The sequence below is a fragment of the Tetrao urogallus genome (genome assembly GCF_951394365.1).
Source record: "Tetrao urogallus genome assembly, chromosome: Z".
Taxonomy (NCBI): Eukaryota; Metazoa; Chordata; class Aves; order Galliformes; family Phasianidae; genus Tetrao; species Tetrao urogallus.
This window is the reverse complement of record NC_136816.1, coordinates 3,014,021-3,036,872: the sequence shown is the minus strand read 5'-3', so window position 1 is coordinate 3,036,872 and position 22,852 is coordinate 3,014,021. Positions and strand designations below refer to the sequence as shown.

Here is a 22,852-nt window from a genome sequence, read left to right as displayed (position 1 = left end):
ACCTACTTCTTTTGTGGCTCTGAGGAGACTTTCAAAGCTGGCAGATATCCTTTAACATCTCTGGAGATCCTTCAGTATTTTCAGAATCATCATGAATATAAACATCAACATTTATTGAAGTTATCTCTTATGTTTTTAATAAGCCATAACATTTGTCTCACAATGGAATAAATGAATAGTATTCAAAATGAAATCAGTATGAAATCAGTATTTTAAAGTAGGACCGTGTGCAGTTTTTTTTCAGAAATAAGGCTGAAGATTACATCTAATTCCTAGACTTTTTCTTCACGTCTTTGTAAATTTAAGCATACAAGACAAAACTTGTGTAGAAAAAAAAAGTTGTGCCTTGACTGTGGATAAGGTTTTCAAAAGAGCTCATTAAGCAAAAGCTCTATTTCAGCATTGCAGTGAAATTGCTGATTTTTTGCAATTATTTCCTGTAAGCTTCCTTTGAAAACATTTGACACTAGTAGAGAAAATCCTTTCCTACCACAACATATAGCAGCGCTTCATAAATACTGTGTAATTAAATAGAGTGTATTACAAAGCAAACTCATTAGAAGCAAATTATTGTTCAGGTGCTGTGAAAACAGATATTCTTGATATGTGCGAAAGCTGCTCTGAAAGTAATGCCTCTTCTTCAAGGCAGATGTCGGTGGTACAGCAGTAGAGGTTAAACCTCCCCACTTGTATTCCGTTACATTTTGTTGCTGTGTGACAGATGGCAGCAGGTACTGTTTGTGTGAACTGTAACCTGGAAAAGGTTGCATGTATTTCTGAGAAACTGTTAACATGAAAGCTAAATAGCTCTAAATAGTTCTCTGTATGTGCTGATTGTCATTCAAGGACGAAATCGGTTGATAGTTGAAGTCAGCGATAGCTCTTTGAAGATACCAGTGCATCAAAAGCTGTTGTTTTCCTGTGAATTGCATTGCAAAGACTCAGACTTCAGACGTAATGTTTGCATTTCCTCTTGTGCGGTTTTCTTAAAGGGGCTTTTCACTGGGTGTTCCTTTTTGCTTCTAGGAATCATAGAGTCATAGAATCCTTAAGAGTTGGAAGTAACCTTTAAACGTTATCTAATCTGACCCCCCTGCAGTGAACAAGGACACCTACAGCTAGATCAAGTTGCCCAAAGCCCTGTCCAGCCTGACCTTGAATATCTCCAGGGACTGGGTATCCACCACACCTCTAGGCAGCCTGTTCTGGTGCCTCACCACCCTCACTGTAAAATAATTTTTCCTTATATCCAACCTAAATCACCCCTTTTGAAGTTTGAAACCATTTCCCCTTGTCCTGTCACCACAGGCCCTGCTAAAGAGTCTGTCTCATTCTTTCTTACTTCTAAAGCTCCCCTTTATATACTGACAGGCTGCTCCTAGGTCTCCTCACAGCCTTCTCTTCTTCATGCTACACAGCCCCAGCTCTCTAACTCTGTCCTTGTAGGAGAGGTGTTCTATCCCTCATTTTTGTGGCCCTCCTCTGGATGCACTCCAGCAGGTCCATGTCTCTCCTGTATTGAGGACTCCACATCTGGACACAGTGCTCCAGGTGAGATCTCACCAGAGAAGAGCAGAGGAGCACGATCACCTCCCTTATCCCGCTGGCCACACTTCTTCAGATGCAGCCCAAAATATGGTTGGCTCAAGTCCGTTTCAGCAGAGCTGTGCTTAGTTCTTTCATCCCCTGGATTGTATTCGTAATGGAGGTGCAAGACCTTGCAATTGGCTTTGTTGAACCTGGTGAGGTTCTCCTGGGCCCACTGCTCAGCCTCTCTAGGTCTGTCTGGATGGCATCCTGTCCCTTGGGCATGTCGACTGCACCCCACAGTTTGGGGTGTCATCTACAAACGTGCTGAGGGTGCACACAACCCCACTGTGGATGACAGCAATGAAGATACTAAATAGTATCAGTCACAGCACTGATCCCTGGGGACATTACCCATCACTGATCTCCATCCAGACATTGAGCCATTGACCACCACTCTCTGGATTCAATTCTGCAGCAGGTTCTTTGTCCTTTGAATAGTCTGCTATCAAATCCAAATCTTTGCAATTAGGACAGACGGATGTTGTTGGGTGCCATATCAAAGGCCTTGCTGAAGTCCACGTAGATGACATCAGTGGCACTTCCCTTGTCCATTGATGCAGTTACACTATCATAGAAGGATGGTTAAATTGGATTTACCCTTGGTGAAGCCACGCTGGTTCTCCTGTAACACCTCACTGTCTTCCATGTGCCTTAGCATTGCTTCCAGGCAAATCTGTGAATTCCATGATGTTTCCTGGCATAGAAGTGAGACTGACAGGTCAGTAGTTCCCAGCGTCATTGTTTCACTGTTCTTAAAAATAGGTGTGATGGTACCTTTTTTCCAGTCACCAGGGACTTCACCTGATTGCCGTAACTTTTCAAACATCATTGAGGGTGTCTTGGTGACAGCATCAGGCAGTTCCATCAGGACTCTGGGGTGCATCTCATCAGTAGCTGTAGACTTGTGGATGTTCATGTTCCTTGGGTCGTTGCAAACCTGATCATCTTGGATTTCTGTGTTTTTTAGCATTCTGAAATGCTTTACTTACTCAACGTTCATTTCTTTACTGCATTTTCATACTTTTAATGATGTAAGTTTCTTACAGCATTTCTTATATTAGTACTAAACTATATATCCACATGGCTTTTAAACAGTTTGTTGGGGAAAATAAGAAATTCTTCAAGTAAAGTCAAAGTATGTAAGAAGTGTGCCCTATGTGAAAGAAGAAGTTGTTAAGTTTAACCATACACTGAGTTAAATTTTGTGCATTTGTACACAGTGTCTTCCTTTTAGCACTTGCTTAAAAGGAAAACCTGACTTCCAATGCTGCGGAATGATTATGGTTTTGCATTAGTATTAAGAGAAAATTTGCATTTTTTCCTGCCTTCAAGGCTAAACACCCATTTCAAAGACTTTTTTATTTTAACTACCTACGAGTTTTTAATTATTGGCAAGCTCTCCCAACCCTCAATTAAAGTACTTAGCACTTCTGAGGGTTTGGGCTCTCAGAACAAACATCTGAAATTAGTGAACAATTTTGTAGATTTAAGCCTGGAGTACAGTGTAGCCTGTAGTGAGATACCCCTTGGCTCTGATTTTGTGTAGCATGATTTTTCCTTAAACTAAAGTGATAATGGAAGTTAGGTTAAAAAAAAAATGATGGGCAGGTAAATTTCCGTGTCGTTCTATTTGGCACAGACTTATCTTACATATTTCCTGCCCCCATTTACACTTCTTATACTGTTTGCTTTGTAAGTAAATATTGCTACTCTTTTTATAGTAAATATTCTCTTCAGTAATTAACTATGTATTGTTAAATCAACGTCGATTGTTTGCTTGGGAATTGAGAATGGTCAAATATTGGTATAATGGCTCTGAACACATTGGTACCCTGAATTCATTTCCTCTTTCATTTCTGGTCTTAAGCTCAGGATCTCAGTGTGCTAGACAGTGCAATTGCCTTGAAACCTCATACTGATAAAAACCTGTTTTCACGTATGTCCCCAGAGATTGATAATAGGTTGCACAGGTTCTGAAGTGCACTGGCTATATAGCAACTCAAAAATCATTATTAAGCATTGCTAGCATTTTCTCAGATTGTCCCTTATCATCTAATCTTTCTTGCTAGGTGTTTTTTAAGATGTCCAATGTGATACTTTAATAATAATGCTTCTCATAGATTTTATAAACTAACTTATAGTAGTGGCTTGCAAAAACTTCAGGAATTTCTGTGTATATTAACACTTAATAGAGAATAGCTTGGAATTCCTGATTCTATTGCTATGTTTACAGGAAGGAAAAAGACAGTGTATATATTTTGGGACGGTAGCAAGAGAAATAGTAATAAATAAAATTGAAATGGTGAAATTCTCAAAAATTTCCTGTAGGCATAAGTCAGGATTGCTGTTATTCCTTATATATACAAGATTGAAAATGAGGAAACTGTAATAATTCTGTATTTAGCTCTTGAACAAATTTTACACGAATACATATATTAAATTCTAGTAAACAGTTCATAACATCTTGGGTTCAAATATGCTATGGAGGAAATTCTCAGACTTGAAGTATTGGAAAATGTTCCTGACAAATTATTTCGTTAATCTTTTCTGTGATTTTTTTTTTTTTTTTTTTTCTTTTTTTTTTTTCCTTCCTCCTAAAGGGCTGAAGGGAGGGGTCAATCCTTAGAATGGTTTGGGTTGAGAGGGACCTTGAAGATCACCTAGTTCCAATCCCCGCTGTAGGCAGGGACACCTCCCTGTAGACCAGGTTTCTCACAGCTCCATCCAGGGAGGGAACATCCACAGCTCCTCTGGGCAACCTGTTCCAGTATCTTACCATCCTCACAGTAAAGAATTTCTTCCTAATATCTAGTCTAAATCAACTTTCTTGCAGTTTAAAGCAACTTCCCCTCATCCTGTCACTACATGCCCTTATAAGAAGTCCCTCCCCAGCTTTCCTCTAGCCCCCCTTCAGGTACTGAAAGGCTGCTAGAGGGTCTCCTTGGAGCCTTCACTTCTCCAGGCTGAAGAGCCCCAGCTCCCTCCGCCTGTCCTCACAGGGACTCCAGCCCTCTGATCATCTCCATGGCCCTCGTCTGGGCCTGCTCCAAACAGCTTTGTGTCCTTGTGCTGCATGCTCCAGAACTGGGCACAGTACTCCAACACTTTTTCTTGAAGTGCTGGAAAGAGAGATTAGTAACTAAGTGCAGGACCTTTTGTAAAAACTCAAATGAACTTTGGAGGAGACTAATTAGTTAAGCGATATAGAATACATGGAAGTACATATTTGCCATGGACACTTGTAGTAATTATTGTGTTCTTCTGTGTGTGTGTTGAAGGTATCCTGAGCTAGCTGCTGTATGCAGAAATCCCAGTACTCTCATTTTGTATCCTGGAGCTGAAGCTACCAATTTGGAAGAAGTCACTGTGATGTCTTCTAGCCCACCAGTTATGATCATCATTGATGGAACTTGGAGCCAGGCTAAAGATATATTTTACAAAAATTCTCTCTTCCGATTTCCCAGGCAGGTAAGTTATAATATGTAAATTAAAGATATGTGTATAAGAGATGTTTACTTTCTGACCAGGTCGAAAGGAGGATTTTAGTTAAGGAAATTAATGGAAATCTTTTTTTCCTTTTCAATTGGTTCACGCTGATAAGGAGAACTTAACGGTGGAAAAAAAGTGTGAGCTTATGAGAAAGTTGACTTGACGTTGGTGGGGTTTTTTCCTTTTGTCATTTGAATTTTTTTTTCATTTAACACAACTTCGGTGTATCATTTTTTTTAATAAAATTGAAAATGAGTTTGAGTTGAAGATGAAGATGAAAATTTTTTGCTCTTACCAAAAGCGTTGGACCACCTGCGGTGAAACATTCTTTTCCTGGCTGAGCATTTTGCATTGTACTAACAAAGAAGGTGGAAGTTGAATGTTATAGTCTCATGAAAATCCACAGTTGTATTCATGAACTTGCTTTCCGCTGTGTTAAAAACTGTTGATGTCATATGCTGTGTTTATGCAATTATTGCAGCTCTCCCTGCACATATGAAAATACCATTGATATTAATACAATATCATTAATGGACATGTGATCCTTTTGCTGCATTCATAAAAGGTATTGAACTTCTTCTCAAATAATTTTTTTAGGAGATACCTTAGTGTGGCTTTAGCACAGCAGTCTTAAATGTAACTTTTGAAAGTAGAACTTAGATCTTGTCTAACTGAGTCACTGACATTGAGGATTGAATTTCTCCCATTATTAGATTGAACTCATTTGTATTCATGTTACGTAAACACAGTAGGTGGCACTTCTGCATGCATAACAATGATTTCTCTGGGTTGAGCACCTGAATTGAGAAATAGATTTTAGAATTCTAGAAATGGATTTCCTATAAAAAGCTCCCATTATGCTTATTTGTCGTTTCCGTATGTTGTGCGTCATTCATAGTAAAGAACTTCCAAATCTGGAAGCTTGAAAATTTTAGTGGTTTGATGGATTGTAAGTTTTTGAAAGGAAACATGACTTTTTTTTTTTTTTTTTTTTTTTTTTTTTTAAAGAGTTTTCTTGTCAATGGAGCATGTTGAAACTGGTCAAACTTTGTTTCTGCTGTGACTAGAACTTGTCTGTAATACCATAGGTCTGAATTTGTTTGAAATTAAATTGATGCCTGAATGGTGCCATTGCTTTAGGGTTCCTGCTGTGTCAGTTCTTACAAGATACTTGATTTTGTTCCTTATCAGCTGCCTTACTGATACTGAAATAGTGAGATAGTGTACCCTGGAGAGCTTAAGGGCCTCTGGCCGTCTGTAATGAAAAGATGCACAGCAGCTTGAGCTGTCAAAAGCAATGCACACAGCCCTTTTGTAAGACTTGTGTCAATCTTTGTTCTAGTTCATAATTTGTGTGCAGTTCCTTGTTTATTGCACTTTTTTGAAACTTCTGCGTAGTACAGGGTTTTCATCTGAATTCTTATGTGAGCGTTCTGAAGTATTTGTTTATCAGCTAGCTCAGTTTGGCTATCTGAAGGCAGGTGCAGGTGTGGTTTGTCTGCAGATCAAAACAGAAGGCATTATTTTGTCCTTATCTCTTGGTTTCTTGTAGATGGCATAGTGCCTGTGAGATGCTTCCTCCTGTAAATTATTATAACAGTGCCTCTTAGAGGAATGTTTTTCAGTACGTACTCAAATACCGCACACTGGGTTAGATTATGTTCTTCTTTTTTATGTACTTCCACAAGAATAGGATTATTTGTCCACCTGTACTGTTTTCCTCTTCTTTTTCTTTCAGAAATGTTATTAAAAGTATATTGTGGAAAAGGGTTACCACTGACATTTTTACTAACAGAAAACATATCATCGTTGGATCACCTTTTCATCAGTGAAAATCTGACTAAGTCTTCTGGGGCAAGGGAGAGGCAATATGAAAAATTATAAATATCAAAGCCCCTGTTGACTATAATGTTTGAATAGTTTAAATGGAATACTATTTTTCAGCATGCTGCTAATTAAAAAAGAGAAACCTACTAATGTAACTACTTAAGCTATAAATAATTTGCTTTAGGTGATGAAATCTGTTTGTTATCAAATAAGGGAATTGCTTTTAAACTCTTAGCAATCAAGCTATATTAGTGTAAGTGAAATGGAAGAGTAGATTCTTGGTTTTGGTCCAATTATTTTGGCTTTCAGAAGAAGATGGAATTTGCAGCTAGGAACTTATGGGACTCATTTTAATGTATTTCAATTTAACTGCAGCTCTATGAATAGATTTTATGGAATTTATTTCACTGCAATTCATTTCAAATTCTGCAGATCATTTGTCTTACACTGGCATACCTGATCACTGATACGTGACTTGCCTTTAAGTTCAACAGTTTTCATGCATAATCCCTGTAGCTGGAAGCTACCAAATTTGCCAAAGGAGTCAGACATCAATGGTCATAATTCTGTAAAGTGGCTGTTTAACAATACAAAAAGTATTCCTGAAAATACACTTTTCACAGCCTATTTATGTCACTAATTATTCCTGTGCTTTTGCTTTTTATTTTTTTGTTTTTTCAGATGGGAGAAGTGACCTAGATAGGCTTGAGCAGTGGGGCGAAGGGAATATCCTGAGGTTCAGCAAAGCCATGTGCAAAATCTTGCATCTGGGTTGCAGCAGCCCCCACGATCTATACAATCTGGTGGAGGGATAGATAGAGCACAGCCCTACCAAAAAGGACTTTGGGGTCCAGGTGGTTGGCAAGCTGAACATGAGCCAGCAATGTGCGCTCAGCCCAGAAGACCAGCTTAATTCTGAGCTGCATCAAAAGCAGGGCAAAGGAGGTGATCCTGCCCCTCTGCTCTGCTCTGGTGGGGCCTCACCTGGAGCACTGCATCCGGATGTGGAGTCCTCAGTGCAGCAGAGATGTGCACCTATTCAAATGCATCCAGAGGAGGGCCACAAAAATGATTCAAGGGATAGAGTGCTTTCCTTATGAGAAAGTTGAGTTGAGATTGTTCAGCTTGGAGAAGAGACAACCAGAGAAAGACAGCAGTCTTTCAGTATCTGAAAGAACAGGATAGACTCTTCAGCAGGGTGTGTTGTGACAGGACAAGGGGAAATCCCCTAAAACAGGGGGGATTTAGACTGAATGTAGGAAAAGAGCTTTTTTTACAGCAAGGGTAGTGATGTAGTGGAACAGGTCATACAGAGGGTCGGTATGTGCTGTGACCCTGGAAACATTCAAGGCCAGGCTGAACCAGGCTCTGAGAATCTTGATCTAGCTGTAGGTTTCCCTGTTCATTGCAGTGGAGTTGAATTAGATGGCCTTCAGTGGTCCCTTCCAACCCAACAGAGTATATGCTTCTATGATTCTGTGAAATAGAGTAATATCTTGAAAAATAAGATCTAATGGTTACAGTTGAACTATAATTCAAGCCCAGTACTCCACAATAAATCTTCCCTATTAATTTGAAGTGTGATTAATGTCCCTTACTCGTTGGTATAGCTTGGATGTTTAAGGTGGCCTACCTTTTTGCTTCCATTCTCTTATGCCCTTGTTGCTGGCAGAATTTCCACTCATTGGCTGCATGTGACAGACACAGTCTCTGCAGAAGCTGGGACAAGTAGAAGTGTATCACACGTTTTCTAAAATGTTTTACTCACCCAGTCATTTTAAAACTGACTTGAGTTTTTCTGTTCGGTCGTTCAACTTTCCTTGAAGGTCTAAGGTTCATGCCATTTTTTCCTGTAAAGTTGAATCATTGTTTTAAGTTTTTATTTTCTGCTGGCAGTTGTATTTTCTTCTGGTAGAAGTTGGAAGAGACCACTGGAGTTCATCTAGTCTAACTCCTCTGTTAAAGCAGATTTTCTAAAATATATCCTTGCTGCATCTCTACATACCCTGAAAATTCCTATATTTCTCTCAACTGTCCAGGCTAAATGTTCTTCTCACATTTGAGTTTTTCCAAGTATTCCCTGCTCCTTCATGCAGGACTCCTGCCACCCCTGCCTGATTTCTTTCTCTTAGGGATGCACCCATCTTGAGTTTGGAGAAAATGGTGTTTGAATGTTAACCAACTCTATTGGGCGCCATTATCTCCCATGCTCTAACTCATGGGATACCTCCAAGTATGTCCTTGTAGAGGTCAAAGTTGGCTCTCTTGAAGTCCAGGATTGCAATCCTGCTTACAGTCTTGCTTCAGAATGGCCAGGGTTGGGAGGGACCTCAAGGATCATGAATCTCCAACTCCTTTTCCACATGCTGGGCCACCAACCTCCACATTTAATACCAGCCCAGGCTGCTCAGGGCCCCATCCAACCTGGCCTTGAACACCTCCAGGGATGGACGGGGCATCCACAGCCTCTCTGAGCAGCTGTTCCAGCACCTCACCCCTCTGTCTGTAAAGAACTTCCTCCTGACATCCAACCTAAATCTTCCCTTCCTCAACTTCCACATGAGATCCTGACTTCCATTATCTCATGGCCAGTGCATCCACGGTGGCTGCCCTCAACCTTCACATCCCTATGTGTTCCTTCCTTCTTAGTTAAGAACAAGTTTAAGAAGCACCCCTCTTTCCTCGTTGGCTCTACCACCACCCTCATCATAAACTTATCTTCCATAGACTACAGGAACTCGCTGGACTTCATCTGCCTGGTGGTGTTGCTTTGACAGCAAATATCAAGGTGGTTAAAGTCCCCCGTGAGTACCAGTGCTTGGGATCACAAAACTACTTCCAGCTGTCTTTTGAAGGCTTTATCAGATTCCTTTTCCTGATCGGGCAGCCTGTAGTGAACACTCACAGTGGTGTAACCCACACTGGCCTGCCCTTTAATTCTCACCCATAAGCTCTCCATTCATTCATATACTGTGAAAGTACATTGCTGCTGTAGAACCAATTTCTTTTTCGGTGTTGCCCTCAAATTTCTTTTTGTCCAATCAAATGTTAATATGTAAGGTAAACTTACGTTCTAAATGACCCACTGAAATAAAAATGCCAGAATGTGAAAGAAATTGCTGGTATTTCTTTACTCATAAAAAGCTAATATTTTGCCAATTATTGTACCTGTATTACTTGAGTTGATTTGCAATGAATTTAAGCTCATTTTATTTTTTCCTTCTTAGTACTTATTTCTCACTGCTTCATTGTTCCAAGTTACTGTTATAAAAACAAACAAGCAAACGAAAAAACCAGTGCCAGTGAAGCAGAATTTGATTGCAACAGCTAACACTTCAGTGTAACTGAGAAAATTAGGACGTTGTATTTCCACTATGGAAAAGTATTGGAAATAAAGTGTTTCTCAAACACTTAAATGGCTTCATGCTGCGGTACAGGGAAGTTTGTCCCCTGTGCTTAGATTCCAAATTTATTGAATGAATATAAAGAACATGGTAAGACATGCACAAACCAGCAGAATTCATTGAGCACTAAAAAATCAGAAGGGTTATAGCCAAACCACTTTTTCTTAATAGTTAAAAAGTGAAAGGTGTTTAAGCACGAAATTGAAATCTGCAGCAGAGCAAAAAAGCTGATAGATGCATAATGTAAACGCAGTGGCACAAAAGGAATCTGTATTATGTATAAAACTGAAGTATTTGGCTTGAACTGGCAATCGTAGCACTTGGTAAATACGGTGTCTGTGTAAATTCTGCTCTTACTTATCCTTTATCTTATCCTACTGGGATACCAAAGCAACTTCTGCTTTAGTTTAAATTCTTTTGAAAATGAAGAGCACGAAGACTCTTGAAGTATTAAGAATTAGCGTATGGATTAAGGTAGTTTTGGAACTGATGGTTAGTTTGGTTGTTATGAAATACCAGAACAAAGACCAATATTTAGTCTTATTTTTTAATTATAGGCCAGTTGATACTTGCAGTTATTTAGATTGCTTTCAGCTGTCTGTAACTTTTAGTGATAGTGTTAGTTAGAAACTCAAGTGCATACGCAGCTTCCTGCAGAAGAAAAGTTGTGCACTGTTGAAGTGTCACCTAATTGACTTTCACTACTTTTATCAAATCTTAAAGGTTATAGTTAGCAATTTGATTGTTTTTTCTTCTTTGCTTGTGCAGTTCTGGAAGTACAAAATATTAAGTCCAAGTTTGGGCTGTAATGGCAGAGATGCAGGGTTGTGGATTCATAGCTGGTGACTCCTGTTCTGAGTGTGTGGTTTGTCCTGCTTGCAGACTGAGATAGTTTGCTGTACATTCAGTTAAATAAAAATTTATGCTGGAATTAGGGGGGAAAGAAAGAAAGAGTCACTCATGGGCAAATGTACATTATAATTTGTGTCTAAATATTCTGTGAATGATTTTCTGCTGAATAATTTTTGTTTCATGTTTTGCAAGTCTGGGTTTGTTATGCAGTTTTGCAAGATCACAGTGGTCAGAATATCATTGGATCTGGACATTTGGAAGTTTGTTATTGTAGAAGGAGAGTGAGGTAGATCTAAAGGAGATGCTAAAGTGGTTTGATTCCTATGGAGGTTACCTGTAAATGAAATACAAACCATTAGAACAAAAGGCTTTTTCTGATAGTGAGATGGTTACAACACACCATTCTGCACCAAAGTCTTGGTGCAGAATCATTCTTTTTGTCTGAATTTTTTTTTAAAATGAAAAATAATGAGCTTGGAAAAACTTTGTAACAGGAACTTACGAGACATATGGCCTAAGGTGACTTCTGTAGTTTATGCATGATTGTAATGGTTGTGCCTTCTATGCCATCAGTTGGCACCCTTTCGAGAAGCACATTAGCCCAGGATGTTCCGCACAGTCACCACTGAGAAGGAGTCCAGAAGCATTAGGGTATGCACTGCAGGCTTTCTTGCAACAGCTGCTGTGGTTTGCAAAGCTGATACAGAAAAAGTATTGCATTAACTTGGGCCAGTGGTTGCAATTAGTTCGGAGGGATGAATGAGCTGGTTTGCACAGCCAGCATGTTTGGCTCAGTTAGACTGCTGGTTTATTGTATGAAGCAGTCACAGAACACAGTGGGTGAAGCTGCTTCTGTTAATGAGGAGATAAGCAGAGCATAGTGGGAGCAGATGGCTAAAAAGAGTATTTGACCTTCTCCTACTTAATCACCAAAAAAAGCTGCAAAAAAACCTGTTCACCTACACGAACAGATTATTTCTGTCACTTATTATCTTGTTTTTCTATTTTTTAAACAGACAGTGAATAACTCAGTGGGATAATTACATTTATGCTGTATACTTGTAGAAAGAAAGAGTAATTTATTAAAAATTCTGAACTATAAAAATGCTGCATAGTTGATTTTAAGACCTGGTATGAAAGGAATTTATATCCTGCTTGTTGTGGCTTAAGCAGTAAGCAGCTAAACACTGCACAGCTTTTCAGTCACTCTTCCCCCTCACTATGGGATAGAAGAAAAATATTGGAGAAAGTAGAATTGCATGTTGAGATAAAACTATTTACTAAGACAGAAAAGGAAGGAAGGAAGGAATAACAATAATGACATTTTATATATGTGTGTATATATGTGCGTGTATATGTGTGTATATACGTAAAACAAGTGTTAATTTTGTATGCGTGTATGTATATATATGTATATAATACAAGTGATGCATATTCTTCAATTCAGTGCCAAAAAAAAACCAATGAAAAATTAAGTTTAGTTGCAGAACTTCTGGCTTTCATGCTCACTATCTCACTCAGCCACACAGCATGGGAAAAAAAAGCCAAAAAAAAAAAAAAGGCAAACATGTAGAAGAGTTTCAAGAAAAGCGAGCAAGTGATTGAAGTATGGGGTGGGTGATGCTAATAAGGAGTGGCAGAGTAAGCTCCATGACTTTTTAGCTATAAAGACAGTTGTCTGAGTTTTGTAAATGCATGAGTGACGCAAAAGGGGTAAATATGCACCAACTGGTGATCATCTCTGCTAATACATGAACTAAAGGCCATCAAAAGCAACAGAACTCAAATTCTGATGAAGAAATGATAGTTCTTTACATGTTTTACAAAGATATTCTTTGCTGTTATTTTGGATAGGTTGCAAGATCAGAATGCAACTGGACAAAATAATGGCAGAAAAAGCCATCAGGTGTTAAATTGTTGAATGCCAAGAAATCACTCAAGCCTGTGAAATCTGTGAGTTCTTGGAAGCTAAGAAAACATTAATTTCAATTTATTTTACTGTCATTTAGTACATTTCTAATTTCTGACTCAAGTATCAAAAAGAAATAGTCAAACAAAGACGTAGGGGAGTCTCTCCACAATTTTATTCTGCACACCGTTACAGCTAAGCACTTAGTGTGGGGTTGGTCAGAGCCAGGGTTATCTACTAACTTTGTGGTTGGTTCAGAGGTGCTGTGTGCTTGACTGATAGACTTAGCAGTAGGTCTACAGCAGGTCCAACAGGAACAGCTATGTGTGGCACGACTCTTTTAGCATCATCACAACTTCAATAGATGTGTTGTAAATTCTACCCTGCCAACGGGTAACAGGAATGGATTTGTGTACATGCATTCAGTGAAGTGCATTCCACCTCTTGCTCCTGTGCAACACCAAACCTGAAAGGATTTACAATACTTTTGACATCTCTATACTTTACAATCTCTGCCCAGTGTTGCTGTGCACCAGGATAGAGTTTAATACATTTCAACAGCATCCACCTATGTGTCTGCAAAACACACATCTGTAATATTATGGCTGGTTGAATATCTACAACCACAGTTTCCATATTTTGGCACTCCAGGAGGATGACTCATTTGTGGGAGCAGTAGCATTGCTCCACATAGAGGCTACGCTTGTAGCTTCCTTTAAAGCAAAATGAAGCATTTGAAAAAGAATTATGACATCCACTGGCCAACCAAGCCTGACAGAACTCAAGAAGCTGTTGGCCAATGCTCTCAGACTTTGTGTTTGAATTTTGGGCAGTTCTTTGTGAAGCCAGGAGTTGAACTCAATGATCTGTGTGAGTCCCTGACAGCTCAGGGAGTTTCGTGGTTCTGTGATACCCCTCTGTCAGCTGGTGGCTCTTTCCCTATGGAGGACAGCACTTACAGTATTGAAGGCCCACAGTCCCCAGGACTCTGCTTTCTGATGTTGTCATCGTCACCTTTCTTGCTCTGGTTTCCCAGAATCTGCATTGTCATTACAGAGGCAACAGAACCTTCCTTCTGTAATTTCACAGGTTGCCACACAGCTTCAGCACCAGTGGCTGCTGATTCCCTTTTGCACTGAGCACTCACTGGAACTCCAGCAATGTCTGTTGGCTGTACTTCTCAGATTTACTAAGTTGTCCTGGTCTGCTTGTAGTGATGGTCATGGTCACTATGCCATGGCCTCAAAGCAGGACCCCTGGAGCTGTCTGTAAAAAGCTGTGCCCAGCACAAGGTACCTTCTCACACCAAGCTCTCCCCTGCTGCCTGTGATGCACAGGTTCAAGGTCTTCCTTTCTGGTCCATGACCATAACTTGTGGGGACTCCCACAAGCTCAGAAATGCATGAGAAGCATCATATTACCTTTCCCCATGAGTGAAATGGGGCAGTGCCTTCCTAAGTTTATGTCACTGTGTGAGGCAACCAGGATCTGAGGAGACAAGTGCAATAGGTGGCAAGCTATATATGGCATGATGTTTTCCCTTTAAGATAGGTTATTCCACATCATCAGTGCTGTGTACACGAAGCAGTCAGCACGTTTCTCTCAAGGAAGACCAAGTTTCTAGCTCTATGGCTGGAAAGAAGATGACTTTAGGGATGCACTGTGGTTGGAGATGCTGTTTTGCTTAAGTGCTTTCAACTAATTTAAACAACAACAACAAAAAAAACCCAAGGTTTTTATGATGTCTTTCAGCATGTTATGGTCTGTTAGTTCAAGCACCCTAGCTGAATTCTTCCAAAGTAATTAAACATTCTCATCAAATCAATTTCCCTAATTTTTCCAGCTGAATTAAGTGTTCATTGTTATGCATTATTGAACTATAAAATGAAATAGAAAGAAGTGACCTAAAACTGACCTACCAATAGATAGATTTTATTTTATTTTTTATTTCCAGATGCAAATATTTATACAAAACCCTAGAAATCCCGTGGTAGAAGGTGCTTTATAACTATGTAGCCTTAAAACTATTAAAATTTTCAAGAAGCTGCATTTTTTCCCAGCAAATGATTGTTTTAAATGAAGACTTTCAGAGCAATTTGTTCTGTTTGGCCTTTTTGTATAGTGCTTACTCCATGCATAAGATGGGCACATTTCACAAAATATCCTTCAGTTTCTAAATAATATAATCTGTTTGTTATTTATACATCCACAGTACTTCAAAAAATCTTGAAAAAACTTCATTGTTTTCAATAGAAAGGAAAGTATTATCTGAGATGCTCCTTATGACAGAAAGTTATGATCTCTGACCTCAGAAATTGGTGAATTAGAAGCACTGATGCCACTTCACAGTTCATACATTGCCTTTTAAAATGGTCCAAGGGGGTTTGAATCATCAAAGTGATACACTGCCTGAAACTGCAGTCAGTGACACAGAACTTTGACAAAAGAGGGAAGCTCCTTATTGTAGTGTATTGTACTACTTAGTGTAGTGATAGGACATTGGGGAATGGTTTTAAACTGAGACAGGGGAGGTTTAGGTTGGATATTAGGAGGAAGTTTTTCCCCCAGAGGGTGGTGAGGCACTGGCACAGGTTGCCCAAGGAGGCTGTGGATGCCCCATCCCTGCAGGCATTCAAGGCCAGGCTGGATGTGGCTCTGGGCAGCCTGGGCTGCTGGTTGGCGACCTGCGCACAGCAGGGGGTTGGAACTGGATGAGCACTGTGCTCCTTTTGCAACCCAGGCCATTCTGTGATTTTTATTCTCAGCTTTGGAGAAACATGGCTGCTTTCTTACAGTTTGGAAAACTGTGATAAAGTATTTATGTAGCATTCGAGCATTTCTGTTTCTTCCCCGTTAATCATTGATGATTTTTTAATATGCTTTGTTCAATTGTGAACACAAACTGTTGCCTTAATTTTACAGAGTTTTGACTTCCACAGTGTCTCTCACATCAAGATCAGCTGTAAGAATTTATAGGCAATTTACCTTGTTTCTTCACTCTGTCCAGAATGAACTGCACTTGCTAGGTGGACTTCGTAGTTTCTGTGCAGCCTCTGCTGGGTGAGTATAGGTTCAAAAACACTTTGGAGAGCCTTCCCATCCTTCTTGTGTAAGTCAGTGGAAGGTTGCTCAGACTGTTGTCAGAACCTTCTTGAGTGCTGCACCAGCACTCAGAGCAGGAGGCACTGTGCTGACAGATGGAGGAGCAAGGTGAGAAACCTTTCATCTAGCAAGCTGGCACAAAACACGCTTTTGAAAAAGCGAGGAAGGAAGAAAAGAAGGAAGTAAAGGAAGGAAGGGAGGGAGATAGGAAGAAAAGAAGAAAGAAAGGAAGGAAGGAAGGAAGAAAACCAGTTCTTTCGGGCATTTGTCTGCTGCAGTTCATTCAGCAGCAGCTGCTGCTGGAATTGCTTGCTTGGAGAAGCTGATGGGAATGCAAGGAGATATTAAATGCTAGACGTAAAATTAAAAAAATGCCATCTGGTTTAATGTGAAGTGTGTAGTAGGTAGGAAAAAATGTCAGCTGGTATAGGGCATAGAATTTTAGTTGATATCAGGGGCTTTGGCCAGCTCTTCTGCTTGCAGCATTGTTGTAATCAGTGCAAAATTGGCAGCATACGTAGTTGAGAAGAAACTGAACTTCATTCTCTTATTTTTCCAGTAATAATGGGTATACCCTTGAAAGAGTCGGCTGATGAGCTGTAATGGCTAAAGGTGTGAACTTTTTTTGATAGGAAGTGTTTTTTTGAATCAAATGGTGATAGAGTCATAGAGGTCCTTAAAAAGGAGGAGAGCTGAAGATCATGTTTCCAATCCCACTGCTTTTTTTTTTTTTTTTTTTTTTGAGAGAGAGCATAGGGGGGTATTTAATACAAATGCAAGATTTTGCACATGGGTTGAGGCAACATCCATTGCCAATACAAAATGGGAGCTGAAAGGACTGAGAGCATTGAGATGTCGTACTTTATAACGACTTTTAATGATTTCAGTGATAGAAATCTGTTACATATTCTGATGTGTTTTAAGTTTGGTGTGTTTTAGTTATATCTCATCATGACTTAAACATTAAATGAATGTCTTGGCCTCTAAGGAGAAAGTATTCTATGCAAGGATGGACTGAAACTGCTTTCTGAGAAGACTGAGGTCGGTGAGCAAGCATGGAGAATTACCTCGACTCAAGACTTTATGCAGGTGGAGATAGGAGCAATCAACAGGAGCCTGTCCGTCTGACATTTAGGTTAATTTGAATTACATTTGTCCGCTTTGACATTTTTCTGTTCATAAGTATGTGTTTATTGCCTCAGTATGGTGACATTTCCTTTATGACTGAAAGGTCTCAGTGATTTGCCAGACGTCAGTCGTGTATGCCACTGTCACTCTTGAGTTGTGGGTGGAAGCTTTGCTTTGAATTTATTTCTCTGCCATTTCCTTCTTAACTGTTGTTAAACTCTTTGCTTGTATTTCACGTCTACAAAAAAGAGTATTCTGCTGTTGGAAAACTCAGAAGCAATTGCAGGCTTTGCTCCATTGTGCACATGCTGAAATTCTCATGGGACATGAATGCTTTGCAAAAAAGAAACTAGAAGTGATTTTTGTTTTGATTGAGCTTTCTTTCAAAAACAAGGGAAAAAAAAAGCAATGTGGTTTTCTTCTCTTAGTCTTTCTTTACACACTCCCTTGTGCACCATTGAAGTTCTCAAGGCTTCCTGTGCTTACTCTCCTGCTTCCATGGAAGGACTATTTAAATTTAATAGGAAAAAAAGAAACCAGAAAAAGGAGAATTAGTAGGTTCCAAAGAACAATGCCATTGCACTAATGCTACTTTATGACACTAAGGTATTTAATTTCTCTTTTCAATTTTCTGATGTTTACAGGTAATTAAAGTTAAGTGGCTGTGACAGTTTATTTAATTAAATTTTCTTTCTTTATTTCGTGACCCCATTCTCTACATCGGTACTCTGCTCACTGGCTAAATTTACTTGCAGCACTTTTCTGCTGTATTAATTATTAAAAGAATAGTGCTGCATAAAACATAGATCTGTTGCCTGACATTAGTTCTTGAAATGTAAGCAGAGCAAGAGGGATATTACCAAAAATAATTTCTGTATCTTTCCTTGCTCTGAGTACAAAATCGCAATGAATGGAAACTAACTAAAAATGCAGAGGTATTTTATGAAGTGCCCAGTAAAAGTCACATTAAAATGTGATTATTTTAACATAATAATTGCGTCATTTCTTAGGTTTAGCTAAAAACAGCAGTTTCAAAAGATGAGACCAAAACCAGATGATACTTCAGTTATTTGGAGGCAGTACAGTCTAAATGCCAGAAGAACAGTCCTATCTTTTATTTTATCTGAGCTGTGAGGACTTTCCTTTCTTTACAGTTTCACTGTTAGCTCTGAATTCTGTGTTAGCCATTTGGGACAACCTCAGCTTACCTTACAGAAATTTGAGATACCATTAAATTAGAACTTCACCTTGTGTGCGCTTGGTCTTCATTTCAGTTACCCGTGTTACCAAAGGCTGCAGGATGTAGGTTATTTCAAAAGTAATGCTTCCTATTTATTTCTGTGGAAACTACAACAGATACGAAGAGCACAGTAATGCTATTTGATGGGGCAGATCGTCAGCTACAAAAAGCTGCTTTTCAGTGTAATCACAGTAGTTAGCTGTGCATTTATGGCAGAGATGGGCAAGAGCCTGCATACCATGCTCATAAAAATCTGCATGGCTGACTTTCACATCTCTATTGCCAGTGCTGAAACACACCACCCTCCACCTGTCTGTGCTCATATCCACTGTTTGATCCCCATAAATGTTAAGCAAGCATCAAAGAATGCCAGTGAGTGCCATTTTTTCCACATGGAGGAATTCAGTTTCACACCTTTGCTCCATAAGCACTTCCATGTCAGATGCCATTCTGTCAGCCTGCCCCTCTGCTGCCATCTGTCACAGAACAACAACATGAAATGGGGTATTGGTGGGAAGATTCAGCCTCTACTGCCATTCCACCAACATCTGCCTCTGAGGTCATGGGCTGATGTAATATAATAGGAGGCATTACTTCTGGAGCAGCTCTTGTATTTTAGAATAATAATACCTTCTTCATACAGGAAATACAGGGAAAAGAATAAAGGGATCCCTGTTTTCTTTTTCCCCCATATAAGATGAAAATAATTACTTCTTACTTTTTTTCTCCTTGTTCTCATTGGTTTTTAAACAACATGTCACACACGCACACTGCTGCATGCAGAGGAGGAAGGAAGCACTTGCTCATCTTCAGTAGCACTTGCTGTTATGCTCTTCTCTTCAGATCCTCGACCATCCCTTCCCTCTTTTTTTTATCGATTGAGAACTTGGTGACCAGAAAAGGAAGGAGACCTGCTTAAATTGACACTGTGATTTGATGAGCTCAAGGTATTTCTTGACATCTAGCCCAAGATTTTCTTTCAGAAAAGCCCATCTTTTCTTTCAGAGAAGCAGGGTACATGCATGCAGATTTTGCATGTGATGTGATACTTCCAAAACTACTGAATTTTGCAGGTGTCTAGGTTATTCTAATGAAGAGTCAGTTTTATTTGATATTTCTAATACGTGACAAGTGCTAAACTGTGATTTGCTCTTAGGTTTTCTGAGAAGATGCTCAAAATTTTATTTGAAAACTGCAGTGACAGTTTTCCTGGTAAAGAACACTTCATGAATGATTCCATAGGCGAGAAGAACCAGTTGTAAATAGTTTTATAAAACAGGTGAAGACACTGAAAACTATTCTGTATGTTTTTGTAGCTCTTTTGCTTTGTACTGCGTGAAGAGAATTGTTTTTCATAAGGAACTGGTAGTTGCTGGACTTGCTCAAAACTCTGCAGATGTACTAAATATCTTGAATTAGCTTTTTCGTCTTTGAGAAAGTTGTGTTTTAAAATACCTTAACTTCATATGGAATAACATGTAAAGATGGTAAATACAGTTATGAATTTAAATTTTAATAATTCCAGATAAATTTGAAACACTCTGTATCTTCTTTGACTTCTCTTTTTTTAACTTTCGAAGGCATTTAACACAAAAACCTTTAAACTATCTAATAAATAGAAGATTCCTGTTTATGTACAGAGTAATAGAGTCTTAAAAAAAAACCCAACAAGTTACAAACTGGGAATTGTGCCATATGGGAAATTAGGCTTCTACAGATAATTTAATGTTTCTGTAAGGCTTTCTTTTTGTTCATTTGTTTACAATACTTTATTCCTGCTCTGGTTTTTTTTAGCACCATTTTTAAATGTGAATTTTGTGATGTTGTCTTTCAAGATCATAAGAACTTTGAATTTATTCTGATTCCTCCTTAAAGGCAGTGTTTCTTGGTAGGTTCATTGCTTCCACGTCCGGGTTTCAGATGTTGACTTGCTATTGATTAAATGTAGGTGAAGTGCTGTAGGAGCATGTTAGTTTTGAGGGGGTTTTTTGGAAAAAATATATTTTTTTTTGCTTCAAAATTTTCTGTGGTGATGACATGATATCTGCTTGTGAAAGGCGCGTTCCTCTTGCAGTTGAACTTCCTTTCTTCATGTCAACTTTGTCTAAAAGTGAAAGCAAGACTGGAGGAATATTCTGTACAAACTTAATTTTCCCCATGAAAACATAGGGAACAAAGATGCCTCTTTCTAGGGTTATATGCAGATGATGAGTATTAGGTAATTCAATGAGTAGCTCTACTGACTTGTTTTGGACCAGCTATCTTCACTGTGCAGTGCTTGCTGGAAATAGCAGTTCGTTTCTTAATCTGCTTGGGTTACAGGAGCAAAATAGGGGCATTTTGGAAAGTGCATGGAAGTACAATGTGTTTTCATCTTTTAGCCATATACTTAATGACCTTGGGAAGAAAGTCAGGGTGCTGCTCTTATACAGGTAGTTTTTATAGGGGGTATAAGAGGCTTTCTGTGTTGGAGGTGTGGAAGACTGAATTGGGATCGCGGTTCAGGAAGAGAGGAAGAAAGTAGTTTGGGTACACGGAATGTTTTGTAGCCACATTGTGCTGTACTACAGAAGCTGTTCTGCTTCTCTAGCAAAAGAGGACGTTAGGTTTATCACATTTCTAGTCACAGTAGCAGGGAGATATCCCTAGCCTTCTAGAGGTACAAGTCATACATTGCCAAGAGGAAGGTTTGTGGGGTACACAAACAGAGTGATTTTGGGTGGTCATTGTGAAATATCCACAAAAACGTGGAAAATACATTGTTATCTCATAGAAATGGGACAAACTGCTTTCTTAAGGCTTACCTGAAAGTCGCAATAAGATTTGTGGTTTGCTGCAACAAATGGTACATGGAGCACGCACAGCAATGTCACAGATACACCTAAGTATTCAATTAGAAAACATGCAGAGTGGGCAGAGGTTTCTTTGTGACATCCATTTACTTTTTCAGGCTATCCATTTGTGACAGTTTCATGGCAGTTGTTCCCTGCAGTGCTTGAAAACAGTGCTCTTAAGATGTCACTTTAAATTAAAGCCAAGATTTTGAATGAAATAACTTATTCATATTTCTGATCTAAATTTCAGTGGCATGCTGAAGCTAACTTCAGGTTATTTTCTCTGTCACGAAGGGAACTTTATTTAACTGCTTGAGTTTTCTGTGCTTTAATATATAGAACACAGTTTATATTGGCTTACAGGTAAAAAGTGCTTGCCAGCTGGATGCTGAGTGAGGGATCTTTCCCATGCCCATTTCTTTTTCCTGTTGGGGTTTATTTGTGGAGTAGCACACAGACAGTGCTGTTCCTTAAAAGCGATTTTCCTTAGTTTCTGGAATGAAGACCAAAACGACAGGTTTTTTTTCAGACTTTCTGTTATTTTATGCTCTTTGAGTTCCTTTTTTTAAAAAAAAAAAAGGGCTTATGGTATTTTTTTCTGGAAGATAATTGGAGTAACTGCATGTGTGAAATGTGAAGTTGTAACCACTGCATAAGTTAAAAAGTACGACTGATGGCCCTTTCTTTGATCCTTCTGTTAGAGCAGAGCAAATCAATTCTGAAACATAAGCCTAAACTTCAGATTTTCTATCAACACAAGTAAAGGAAGCGGGGGCTTTAAAACAAGTGCTAGGATTTTCATTGAAGCCACAGAAGGATATTTTGTTCCTCTTTGTATCTTGGTGCAGCTATGGTCTAATTGCAGAAATAGCAGAGGAAACTAAGAACTGTTGAAAGAGTGCTCTCATAAACGGATGTACTAACCCTATTGCTTTTCTTTGTTCCTTGGGATGCATTGTTTTCCAAATATAGTGCATAATGCTGGATTCTCTTTAGAGAATAAAGCTAGTAAAAATACTGATGGAGAAACTGGCATTGAAAAGGTGAAAAGGAAACTGACATTGAGGTGGGGACTGAGGGTAACACGCAAGCTTTCTGCAAGACTTCCAGTCCTACTATCTAAAATAAGAGCAGAGTTCCCTTGCCTGCCTTAACTGACTGAATTTTGTAAAATTTCCATCAGTAAGTATTTCACCATATCAAAGCCAATCTTTGCTTTCCTCAGTTCTCAACAGCTCAGCTGGATCATCCACTAGGGTGTTGCGTCCAGCGCATCTCCAGAGAGGGCCCTGAAGTAAAACCCAGCACCCGAGAAACTGTGAAGGACCACTGTTTCTATTGTGATTCTAATGCTCTGCAAATGCTCAGAGACACTAGAGAGCCAACACAGAATCCTGCATTCCACTAGTTAGTGTAATAAGGTGTGAGAACTGCTGGCATGCAGGTTTCTGGAAGCTCTGGGTCTTGATTTACAAAC

At 39.2% G+C, this 22,852-nt stretch overlaps 1 protein-coding gene across 1 annotated transcript in view; it reads left to right on the top strand.

Annotated features, from left to right (window-relative positions):
* The window catches only part of DTWD2 (DTW domain containing 2), a gene marked incomplete at both ends in the record, with an annotated part of 62,126 nt that overhangs the window by 32,801 nt on the left and 6,473 nt on the right, over positions 1-22,852 (top strand). Inside the window, one exon of the mRNA XM_079548454.1 lies at positions 4,869-5,058. Within this exon, the coding sequence (XP_079404580.1) occupies positions 4,869-5,058 (190 nt within the window). The remainder of the gene's footprint in view (positions 1-4,868; positions 5,059-22,852) is intronic.